The sequence below is a fragment of the Terrapene carolina genome, unplaced genomic scaffold, assembly GCF_002925995.2.
Source record: "Terrapene carolina triunguis isolate 2854851 unplaced genomic scaffold, T_m_triunguis-2.0 Scaffold211, whole genome shotgun sequence".
In the NCBI taxonomy this organism is placed as follows: Eukaryota; Metazoa; Chordata; order Testudines; family Emydidae; genus Terrapene; species Terrapene triunguis.
In genome coordinates, this window is record NW_020664562.1 from 14694519 (window position 1) to 14707383 (window position 12865).

The window sequence follows — 12865 nt, forward strand, 5'->3', positions numbered from 1 at the left end:
TAAGGTTATTATGTGTTCTGTTACTAGCTGGTGTGTTTTCAGCGGCTTGTATAAATTTGAGTCTTTGCAGACAGACTAAAAGGAGAGCGTAGGACAGTTGCATGCGTATCAGAGCAAATGGTAAAGCAGTATAATAATAGCTGACCTACTGCGTGTGTTACTGTCCCCTTCTCTGTTCACCCACTATACTTGTTACTTTGAGGCTTGATTCTGCTCAGTTGAACTTCATGGAAATTTTGCCCTAGATTTTAGTGGGAAGATGATCAGGCTCTTGGGATTATTTTGATTTGCTTTTTAACTTTTAGAAGTACTTTGAGTCTCTCTGGCCAGTCTACACTTACCAGGATCGATGCTGCTGCGATCATTGCAGCAGGGGTCAATTTTAGCGGGTTTAGTGAAGACCCACTAAATCGACCGCAGAGCGCTCTCCAGTCGACTCTGATACTCTACCGGAACGAAAGAAGTAAGGTAAGTCGACGGGAGAGCGTCTCCCATCAATGTGTCGCAATGTAGACACTGCAGTAAATTGACCTAAGCTACATTGACACCAGCTATATTATTCATGTAGCTGGAGTAGCGTAACTTAGATTGACTTACCCCGATAGTGTAGACAAGGCCTGAGTGTGTGAGGCTGATACTCTTGAAATACCTTCACAAACTGGATCCTGCTCTTAATCGAAATGTTAAAGAAAAAAGTAGCTTTTGTTAGGAGCATAGTGTGTACTGTAAGTTATTCTTGAGAGTTTTTAATTCTTACATTATTATTAGCATGGCCTAAAATACCCGTGTCAGAACTGTTCCTCATTGTGTTAGACCTTATACAAACACACATTAAGACACAGTCATTGCCCATGAAGAGTTTACAATCTAAAATCACATTGCTCCACAGTAATTTTGATAGGATAATGATAATCTCCAAAATGAAATAATATAATATCTGTATCTCTCTCCTCTAGGAGGATAATATACATGACAATTGCATCACTGTATCTTGTACACATAGACAACAAGAGATATTAGTCATATGGTGTAAAACAATGCTAAAAGTAAGGTCATTAACAAGCATAAAAGCAAAGAAGTCTCATTTGCCTTTAAAATTCAGTTTCATTTTCAGCACACTCATATTCAGGAGATGCGTTAAAAGACTGACCTTTCTGACACCACTGCATCAATACTTACTACTCAAGAGCTGCTTTGAATATTTTTCATAAGTGTTCACTCAGTAGTAAAGATCATAGAATATCAGGGTTGGAAGGGTCCTCAGGAAGTCATCTAGTCCAACCCCCTGCTCAAAGCAGGACCAATCCCCAGACAGATTTTGGCCCCAACTCCCTAAATGGCCCCCTCAAGGATTGAACTTACAACCCTGGGTTTAGCAGGCCAATGCTCAAACCACTGAGCTATCCCTCCCCCCAAGATACTGGTGTTTGGATCTTTGCCTGTGTTACACATCACTGCAGTTCATTGCTATAAAATATCTTATTCTGGGAATTGCTTATAATATAGAAAAAGTGAAATTTCATCTTATCAGTACCTCCAGCTTTACCAGCCAGTTATGTCTCTGATAACACCTTGGGTACTTCCTTAGGTGTTTCAAATTCTTAAATTTTCTCCCCTTCCTTTACTTGATTTCCCCCCCCAATTCTAATTCTTGTATTAGTTTAGCAAACAAAGCACTAGAGACATACATAATCCTAAAGACCTCAGTGTGATAAGTAATTGGTTTTGTTAATAAAACATTTTAGTAAGGGTTAATTTCATTTTCCCTTATCCATGGGTATAGATTTACACAAAGGTTATCTAGAAACAAAGTATGTTCTTAGCATATCAATGATCTTGTTCTTTTAGCATTATATTAATCTAAATGTGATTTTTTTTAAAAATGCTTGTGAGCTTTATATAGAACATAAAAAGGAATAAAAATACTAATGCGGCAGCAACAAAGACAAAACAAAAAACAAAACCCTGTAGTGGAGAAAAATACACAGTGCAAACAAACTCCTTGAAATGGAAAGAGTTACAGAAGAAGAAAAACTGAACGAAATGCTAAATAATGTTCTTCTTCGAGTGACTGTTCATATCCATTCCAACCAGGTGTGTGTGTGCCATGTGCAGGACAGCCAGAAGATTTTTCCCTTAGCAGCGTCCGTATGGTCGGCCTTCATGGCGCCCAATATAGGGCCCTGCCGACCCTCCACCCCCTCAGTTCCTTCTTACCGCCGGTGACTTAGCTGGAACTTCGCTCGCTCCTGCAGTAAGTGCTCTAGCAGTGTCTGATAGCATATTGTGTATATAGTTTCTCAGTTAGTTAATAGTTGTTCCTTATAGTTATAGTTAGTTGGTTTGCCCCCCCCCCCCAACGTTTCCCCTCCTGGGGTATGCCCGGGTCTCCAGGGTTTAAGCTCTGCAAGGCCTGTGGCAAGTTTATGCCCAAGAGTGATCCTCACTTTTCCTGCTTGCGGTGCCTTGGTGAGAGTCCCCAGAAGGAGAAGTGCTGTATCTGCAAGGGTTTCCATCCCAGAACCCTCAAAGACCGGTAACTGAGGCTAAAACTTCTGTTGATGGAGGCGGCATTGAGGCCACACTCTGACCCGGGACCCACTGAACCGGCACTGACCATGTCCTCATCGGTGCGCAGCGCTCCGGCACCAACGGCACGCGAAACGGCCCCGACTAAGGACTCCAAGGCCCCCCGGCATCGCCACGGCTCGGACCGTAAGAAGTCGGCCTCAGCGCAGAACCGCTGTCCATCCCCGGTGCCAGTAAAGAAGAAGAGGCTGGTGAGAGGTCGATCACCCCTCTCGAAACCTAAGGGGTCTGTGGCATTCACGAGTGTATCAGGATGGACCACCCCCTCCTCACTTCTGCCCAGGGTCTCGTCGACTCCTGCCCCGGCCAGGGTGCAGTTGAGTCCGAACCCTCCTCGGTCCCCAGACCACCAAGGGAACATGCAGCTACCGTCGACGCTGGAGGCGTTCAAGACAGCCAAAGACCTGATGCGCCTCCCGGTGCCATCCTCCCCACAGAGGAGGGACAAGTCGCTGGTGACCGCATGCCCCCCGTTCCACTCCAGGGGCATGGCCCACCGGTCTCCATCACCAGCACCCCAGGCACCGCCCGCGCAGACAGAAGGGCCGCACCGTTCCCTGGCTTTGAGGCACCACTCGCCAGTGACCCAGGGTACTGCTCCTCCATGGTCCTCCTACTCGGAGACCTCGAAGTCGGAGGCGGACTCTTATTACTCCAGCAGATCGCGGAGCAGGAGGTCCAGGTCTCAACGGAGTCACCAGCCATACCCGGCACCGTGGCAGCAACAGTGGCAGCGGTCTGCTCAAGGCCCTTTTGGACACCCTGGGCTTACCATCAGAGCCAGGGCCAAGTCCGTGGTCTGCGATCCAGGACTGCATCGGTGTCTTCAGCATCTTTTGTGCCAAAGACAGTGCAGGCACCGCCGCCAGTGGCACCGTCATCCGAGGGAGCAGCACCGCTGGCACAGCCAGCTCCGGCACTGTCTCTCCAGACAACGGCACCACCAGGGGCTCCCACTTTGAGCCCGCCGGCACCGTTGGGCTCGGCACCGCTGGATTTGTCGGCCCCGGCACTAGCTGTGGTGCCAAATCCCCCATCAGCACCAGCACCGCAGTTTGAGTACCATATGCCGAGGGACCTCAGAGGGGCCGAGGGTAGCGAACAGGGCCTGCTACCCGTCCTCTCATCCTCGTCCTCGCTGGATGAACTGGTCTCAGTGACATCGACAGCCACAGCTCTCGAGGACAACTGTGTTCTCCAGCAGCTATTGAGACGGGCCGCTCAAAGCCTGGGGATACAGGCCGAGGAGGTGGAGGAGATTTGGACCCTGTTGTGGACATCCTGGCTCCCTCCGGCCCATCTAGGGTTGCTCTGCCATTGATGAAAACATTAGTTGACATATCCAAAAATCTGTGGCAGACCCCCGCTTCTCTGGCCCCCATGGCCAAGAAAACCAAGCGGCGCTACTTCGTACCGTCTAAGGGGTACGAACACCTATATACCCACCCTCCCCCAGACTCTTTGGTGGTCGATGCAGTCAATCAGAGAGAGCGCCAGGGGTTCCAAGGCTCCACCCCTAAAAACAGGGACGTCAAGAAGCTGGACCTATTTGGCCGAAAGGTCTATTTGACCGGGGGCCTGCAGCTCCTCATAGCCAACCAGCAGGCCACTGTAAGCCGCTACGGACATAACACCTGCTCGGCAATGGCTATGTTTGCGGAGCTCCTGCCTCAGGACTCTCGGGTGGAGTTCTCCGCACTTGTGGAGGAGGGGAACTTGGTTTCCCAGGCCTCTCTGCAAGCGGCTCTGGATGTGGCGGATGCAGCCTCTTGCTCCTGGCTACAGGTCTCTGGACTGCCCCACGAGGTCCAGCAGACCATACAGGACCTCCCCTTTGAGGGATCCTCCCTTTTCTCTGAAAAAACAGATAAGAGACTTCACAGTTTGAAGGACTCTAGGGCTATCCTGCGCTCACTGGGGCTCCACACGCCAGCTACCCTGCGCAGGCATTTTAGGCCTCAGCCTGCCCCTCGGCCTTAGCAGCCGCAGAACCGCCAGGACGCTCCGCGTAGGAGAAACAGGAGTGGTAAGAAGAGGCAACATTCCTCCTCTGGGCAAAACTCTGGCCAGCCCAAGCCTCTGCCCGGGCCTACACCACCCTTTTGAAGGTGCGGTCGAGGACGGCTCACCAGTATGGACTCTGGATCCTTCCCCTCTTACCTTGTCGTCCTGTCTATCCCCTTTCTACCATGCCTGGTCCTGAATTACTTCAAACCGTTGGGTTCTCCGCACGGTAGAGAGGGGATATTCCATCCAATTCTGTGCCCTGCCGCCCCTCCAACCCCCTTCCCCGTCCCGCTTCTCACGAGCAACTTCTAATTCAAGAAGTGCAGTCCCTCCTCTCGGTGCGGGCAGTGGAGGAGGTTCCTCATGAGCTAAGGGGGAAGGAGTTTTACTCCCAGTATTTCCTAATACCGAAGGCCAAGGGGGGCCTCAGACCCATCTTGGACCTGCGGCAGCTCAACAAGTTTGTAAAGAAACTCAAGTTCCACATGGTCTCACTAACCTCCATTATCCCCTCACTGGATCCGGGTGACTGGTACGCTGTCCTCGACTTGAAGGATGCGTATTTTCACATCGCAATAGTCCCACATCACAGACACTACCTCAGATTCATGGTGAGCAGCAGCCACTATCAGTTTGACGTCCTCCCGTTCAGACTGTCGGCAGCTCCCCGAGTATTCACAAAGTGCATGGCAGTCGTTGCGGCATTCCTGCGCAAGCGCCAGGTACAGGTTTTTCCTTACCTCGATGATCGAGGGTCGTTCAAGAGCCCAAGTGGAGGGTCAGGTCGAATTCATAAGAAGGACCTTCCTCGAATTTTAGGTCTCCTCCTAAACGAGACCAAATCTACTCTGTCCCCGGTGCAGAGGATAGAGTTTATAGGCTCAGTCTTAGACTTGACTCAAGCCAGGGCATACCTCCTGGAAGCCAGGTTTCGCTCACTAGGGGACATCATACGGGGCCTCAGACAGTTCCCCACGACCACGCAAGGAATTGCCTAAAGCTGCTGGGACACATGGCTGTGTGCACCTACGTGGTACAGCACGCCAGGCTCAAACTGTGCCCACTCCAGTCTTAGCTGGCGTTGGTGTATCGGCCAGCCCGAGACACTCTGGACAGCATCATAACCCTGCCCTGCCCGGTGCTGGACTCCCTCCTATGGTGGCTCGACCCACAAGTGGTTTGTGCGGGAGTGCCCTTTGCCAGCCCTCAGCACTCTCTCTCATTGGTGACAGACGCCTTGGATCTGGGCTGGGGAGCTCATCTAGGGGACCTCAGGGCTCAAGGCCTCTGGTCTCAAGCAGACCTCGCTCTGCACATCAATGTCAGAGAGCTGAGAGCGGTACAACTGGCATGCCATGCTTTCAAAATCCACATAGCAGGCAGGTGTGTCTCAGTCCTCACGGATAACACCTCAGCGATGTTCTATATCAACAAACGGGGAGTGCACGCTCCTCTCCCCTATGCCGGGAAGCCCTTGCGCTGTGGGATTTCTGCGTAGAGCACTCGATCCACCTGCAGGCGTCATACCTCCCAGGAGTGCAGAACGAGCTGGTGGACAATCTCAGCCAGACCTTCCACGTCCACAAGTGGTCCCTCCGTCCAGACGTGATGAGTTCAATCGTCCATCTCTGGGGCTCTCCCCAGATAGACCTGTTTGCCACTCGCGGCAACAGGAAATTTCAGCTAGTCTGCTCCCTCATGAGTCACAGTCCAGGGTCCATCGCAGATGCCTTCCTCCTCCCGTGGGGGGGCTGCTGGCTCTATGCTTTTCCAGCAATTCCGCTGCTCCACAAGGTGCTCCTCAAGATCTGCAGGGACCAGGCCCGAGTCATAGTGATAGCGCCGGCGTGGCCGCGCCAGCACAGGTTCACGTCGCTCCTGGGAACGTCTGTAGCAACACTGCTCACTTTACCGCTGGTCCCAGATCTGATCACGCAGAACCATGGCTGACTCTGGCACCCGAATCTAGAGTTGCTCCACCTCACGGCCTGGATGCTCCATGGCTAAACATCGTGGAGTTGTCATGCTCGGATCAAGTCAGACAAGTCCTCCTTGGTAGTAGAAAGCCCTCCACCAGGGCAATGTATCTTGCCAAGTGGAAAAGGTTCTCCATCTGGGTGGAGCAACGCAGTCAGTCGCCGTTGCTCGCCCCCAAACCGTTCATACTGGACTACCTCCTTCACCTAAAACAACAAGACCTGTCCCTGTCATCAGTAAGGGTCCACTTAGTTGCCATCTCTGCCTTCCATCCAGGCACAGATGGCTTCTCGGTCTTCGCAAACCCTCTAGTCAGTCATTTCCTCAAGGGCCTAGACAGGCTCTCCCCGCAGATGCATCAGCCTGTCACGGCCTGGGACCCTAAACTAGGCCTCTCCAGACTTATGGGCCCTCCATCTGAACCACTGGCGACCTGCTCCCTGCTCTATCTCTCGTACAAGGTCGCGTTCCTCGTGGCAATTACCTTGGCTAGATGGGTATCGGAGCTCTGGGCTCTAACGTCCGAGCCCCCTTACACAGTTTTTCATAAGGACAAGGTCCAACTCAGACCTCACCCGGCCTTTCTCCCTAAGGTTGTCTCCCAGTTTCACATGGGCCAGGACATCTTCCTCCCAGTGTTTTATCCCAAGCCACACTTCTCCGATAGGGAGCACAGGCTGCAGTCACTGGATGTACGTAGGGCCCTAGCCTTCTACGTAGAGAGGACTAAGCCATTCCGGAAGTCCATCCAACTCTTTGTGGCCCTGGTGGAATGAAAGTTCTCCCTGTCTCTTCTCAACGCATCTTGTCGTGGATCACATCCTGCATTCGGGAGTGTTATGAGGATGCCTGCCCCGCCGATTACCGCCCACTCTACCAGGGCCCAGGCCTCCTCGGCAGTGTTCCTGGCACAAGTCCCCACCCAGGAAACCTGCAGGGCGGCCACGTGGTCCTCAATATATACATTCACGACACACTATGCAATTACACAACAGGCCAGAGACCATGCGGCTTTTGGACACGCTGTGATCCAATCAGTGCATGACTCTGACCCCACCTCCTAAGCTTTGGCTTGTGAGTCACCTGGTTGGAATGGATATGAACAATCTCTCGAAGAAGAAAAAACAGTTACTCACTTTCTCGTAACTGTTGTTCTTCAAGATGTATTGTTCATGTCCATTCCAATACCCACCCTCCTACCCCTCTGTCGGAATAGCCGGCAAGAAGGAACTGAGGGGGTGGAGGGCTGGCAGGGCCCTATATGGGCGCCATGAAGGCGCCACTCCAGGGGCGCCCAGGCCGACCCTTCCTACGCTGCTAAGGGAAAAGTCTTCTGGCTGGAGTGCACGTGGAGCGCGCACGCCTGGTTGGAATGGACATGAACAACACATCTCGAAGAACAACAGTTACGAGAAAGTGACTAACCGTTTTTTTTTTTAAAAAACCCTCAACAAGGTAACAATGCAATAAAATGATTAATGCAATTTCTCTAAGCTAGTACTGCTTAAAGAGAAACAGTGGGGAAGATAAACTAGCATATGATCACAACAAATAGTCCAGATGTATTAGTTCTGTAGGTACATGTTTCCCACAAGCAAGCTGATATTATAGCAGCATAACTAGAGGTCTTCCATTTTATTGGCTAAATTAATGTATAGAGACATCTGTAGGCATTAGGAAACTCATTCAAAGAACACTAGCTAAAAGAACAGTAAATATTCTATAATTACTTTTGAAATAGCTTTAGTCACCTAATTTGTTGTTGGATAACTGTGACTCAACTCTGTCCAGCATATGCTGCTCGGATTTTCTAATGCGGTGGTTCTCAGTCTGTGCTACATGGTCTTTGCTGATGATCCACAGAACGAAACATTTTGAGACCCAAGCAGTGGAGAATTGGAAGGAGAGGCAGGTCCACGAGATGATCCTTGTCATATGAAGTGGTCCTCAGAATAGAAAGGAAAAAACAGACTATGTTTGTTCTGATATGTGTGGCTATTTTCCCAGTTACTATGGTCTCTAAGAAATGGCTTATACTGTACGTCTTTTGGGAACAGGCTTGGATAATAAAATATTTTGTTTCATGGTCTGTGGCACAGACTGTGTCTCTTAAAGAAATATCAATGCAAAAATAAGGCTCACAGTGTGTGGATTCAGATTTCCTGTTTAGATTTGGTGCACCGTATTCCCAAATTTCTTTAATTAAAAGCGTATTATCAAATAATGTAATTTACTTTTCTCTAGATCCAACATAAGACCGGACAATGCAGATACAAATTTTCATGAGTTCAAAATGCACACCTTCACTCGTGTCACATCCTGCAAAGTCTGTCAAATGCTTCTGAGGTAAGTCTTATAGTGTAAAGTATTGACTTTAATTTAATTCACGTACCTTGCTGGGAAAAAAGAGTATGGAAATGACATGCATGGTGAGAGAACTGTTCAAGATAGGTTAGGTTTCTTTTACAGATAGTCTATGTGGGTTTTTTTTTTTTTGGTATTGAAAAGTTTTACCAGACCTCAAAATGGGAGCAGAAAGGCCTGCAACATTGTGACCCATCACTACCAAGCATCTTAGCACCACTCTTTCCTCTTCTATTTCCTGATTCCAGCTCTTCAGTTTTATATAAATTGTTAATAGGGCTGTCAACTGATTAAAACATTAATCACAATATATTACTAGATTAAAAAAATAGTTGCGATTAATTGCAGTTTTAATCACACTGTTCAACAATAATAGCATGCCATTTCTTTAAATATTTTTTGGATGTTTTCTACACTTTCAAATGTATTGATTTTAATTACAACACAGAATACAAAGTGTACAGTGCTCACTTTATATTCTTATTTTTTATTACAAATATATGAACTGTAAAAAAGATAACAGAAATAAAACAATATAAAATGAGATCTTACATGCTGATGATGGGTTTTGCTCAATAATGATCCAAAGCAGTGCGGATGGACACACATTCATTTTCATCATCTGAGTTAGATGCCACCAACAGAAGGTTGATTTTCTCTTTTGGTGGTTTGGATTCTGTAGTTTATGCATCAGAGTGTTGCTCTTTTAAGACTTGTGACAGCATGTTCCACACCTCATCCATCTCAGATTTTGGAAGGCACTAAAGATTCTTAAACCTTAGGTCAAGTGCTTTAGCTATCTTTAGAAATTTCATGTTGGTACCTTCTTTCTGTTTTGTCAAATCTGCAGTGAAAGTGTTCTTAAATTGAAAAACATATAGTGGGTCATCATCCAAGACTGCTATAACACAAAATATATGGCATAATGCGGGTAAAACACAGAGAAGGGGACAAACAATTCTCCCCCCAAGGACATCAGCCACAAATTGATTTAATACATTAATTTTTTAACGAGCATCATCAGCATGGAAGTATGTCCTCCTGGAATGGTGGTCGAAGCATGTACCAATGAACTCCTTACTTCCCTAGTGGGTCAGACTTGGAATAAAAGCCATGGGTAGGCTTGAATCTAAACCCCACTTGAAATTCAAAGGGCTTCAAAATTGAACTTATAATTTATGAGAGTTAGGGTATGTCTATACTTAGGGTTGCCAGCCATCCAGGTTTTACCTGGACAGTCTGGTTTTTGGCATCTGTGTGTGGGTGCCATTTAGAGTTGCAAGGTGCCCAGTTTTTCACCAGAAAGTCCAGTCGAAAAGGGGACCTGGCCGTCTCCGGTCAAGTGTACTGACTGGACACCAAAAGTCCAGTTACTGTGGAGTCGGGGGAAGCGCCAGGTTATTAACCTTCGGCTCAACCGGGGCGGCCTCCCACCTGCATACAGGCTCCTTGTCAGGCTGCAGCAGCTCCCCTCCCAGCCCCGGAGCAGAGGGAGCCCAGATGTGGGGGAGGGAGGGTGGAGACAATCCAGTGAGCAACAGGGGGAGAGAGGAATGAATGATGGGGGCATGGCCTTGGGGAAAGAGGTGGGGCAGGAGCCATGCCTCGGGGGGGGGTGGGGTCTGGTTACCAGCAATTAGAAAGGTGGCAACTCTATCTATACTGCAATTAAAAACCCACTATTGGCTCCATGCCAGGTGACATGGGCTCGTGGGGCTTGGGCTAAGGGGCTGTTTAATTGTGGTGTAAATATTCAGGCTCGGGCTGGAGCCTAGGCTCTATGACCCTGCAAAGTGGGAGGCTTCCAGAGCAGTTAAATACCTTCTTTGCCCAAGCCCTCTGAGTGCAAGTCAGCTGGCACAGGCCGGCTGCGGGTGTCTAATTGCAGTGTAGGCATACCCTTCCTCCAGGGGAGAGCGCAGGGCTCTCCGAGGTGTGCTCAGCGGCTCTTAACATTCATCAACGTCTTTCCTTATACTTTTCTTTTTAATGGAAGCAGTTTATAGTCAATAATATAGGTAATAAAATCTTCTATCCTGAAAAAACAATCCCTCCAAAATGAATCCTGTCCTAGTATGCATGTTCATTATACATTCCTATTGAAATCAAATGGAGTGTGGATCAGTGATAGTATAGGGACACTGTGGTATTTATACTTTGTACAATTTTGGCATGTACCGTGCCAAACCCCATTTTGTGCCCAATTGATATGAAGTGTGTTATTCCACCAGTAAACCAGGGGAACTATCTGGCTCTAAATGGCTTGAAGTTCTGAAAAGGAGACTGGAGTTCCATGTTACCCATGATCTGTTGCCACTCTTCCTCAAGCTTTTAAGTACAATCATTGTGCAGCACAGCAAATGACTTCTACTGCCATCTGCAGTATTTTTTAAATTTTTCTTTATGCTAATTATTTCATATATGCAGCTTTTTATCACTTAATGTATCACTATCTAATTTTACTTTACAGAGGAACATTTTATCAAGGCTATTTATGTTCTAAGTGTGGAGCTGGGGCGCACAAAGAATGTTTAGGGAGATTAGACAATTGTGGCAGAGCTAATTCAGGTGGTAAGTCATTTTTATTGTTGGAATACTGTTTTTAATTAGGACATAAAACTTGCTAGATATAATTAAGGTTTAATTTACCTCTAATTTGTGTTTATTGTAACATGCATACTTTTGAAACTACCATTTATAAGCACGATTAGAATTGCATTTAAAATTCATAGTGACTTTTATTCTTGCTAAACTGAAATGTAAGAGAGGAAAGGAGTGAGAACTGCTGTAGGACATAGCAGTGTTCCTGTACAGCAACAGATAGTTCGTGATTAAAACCAGAACAGCTCATAAGTAACATCTGTTATATAGAAAACCATCCTTTGACACACCCCGCCCCCAATGTCTCCATCTCAATCTTCCTCTTTTGCTCTCATCAGCTCCTTGAGCTATTTGTTTGTGCTGCCTCACCTTCCTCTCCCTGTTAATTCTCTCTTTGATCTCCTTGGTTTCCATGGTTCCCACACACTCCACTCAAAATGTTCTCACTAACGTAATTGATGGCTTACTACTGTCCACATCTAAGGACTTCATTTCTGTTCTCATCCCACCTGGTGACTCCTTCCCCATTGGTTTTCTCCCCTACCTATGTCACTCTAGGCTTTCCTGATTCTCTTTCTACCTCTCTAATCATCCCTTCAATGTATCTGTCTGAGGCTCTACCTTCTTAAATAAATAAAATATATGGAGATATACCTATCTCATAGAACTGGAAGGACCCTGAAAGGTCATTGAGTCCAGCCCCCTGCCTTCATTAGCAGGACCAAGTACTGATTTTGCCCCAGATGCCTAAGTGGCCCCCCTCAAGGACTGAACTCACAACCCTGGGTTTAGCAGGCCAATGCTCAAACCACTGAGCTATCCCTCCCAACCATTGAAACAAGCAATGTATATAATCTGTTCACCGTTAGAGATCTATACTCCCTGGGAACAGCTTTCTCTATTTCCTCTCTGTTGAGATCCTGCAGAGCTTCGTCCTCCCCTTTCCACTTTCATCTTATCCCTGGTACCTCATCCACTCTTGTGACTTACGCTACAGCCTCTCTCCTGCAACTACCAAGCTTTCCCTTCCTCTGACCTCTTCTCTCTCTTTAATATTGCATCTCTGTTTATCTGTCTGACATCTCCTCCTGGATGGACTACTGCTAACTAAAACTTGACCGAATTTTTCAACTGTTTATTTCTATAGGAACTTTGCAGGTTTACAGATCCATGCCATATAAATATCAGAAACAAAACAATAATCATTACAACGGTGAGCTTTTGCTTTTAGAGAAACATGATACAGTAATATAGTCATCCCTATTTAACACCGTTACCCTATTACAGAGTGAGCATCTTTACGTTGCAGGAGCATGCACAGGAATAA

General features: G+C 47.6%; 1 protein-coding gene across 1 annotated transcript in view; it reads left to right on the plus strand.

Moving 5' to 3' along the window:
* LOC113407403 (guanine nucleotide exchange factor VAV3) overlaps nt 1–12865 on the plus strand; it is a 242137-nt gene that overhangs the window by 144243 nt on the left and 85029 nt on the right. The window contains exons 16-17 of the mRNA XM_026655888.1: nt 8818–8919; nt 11408–11508. Coding sequence (XP_026511673.1) covers nt 8818–8919; nt 11408–11508 — 203 coding nt within the window. The remainder of the gene's footprint in view (nt 1–8817; nt 8920–11407; nt 11509–12865) is intronic.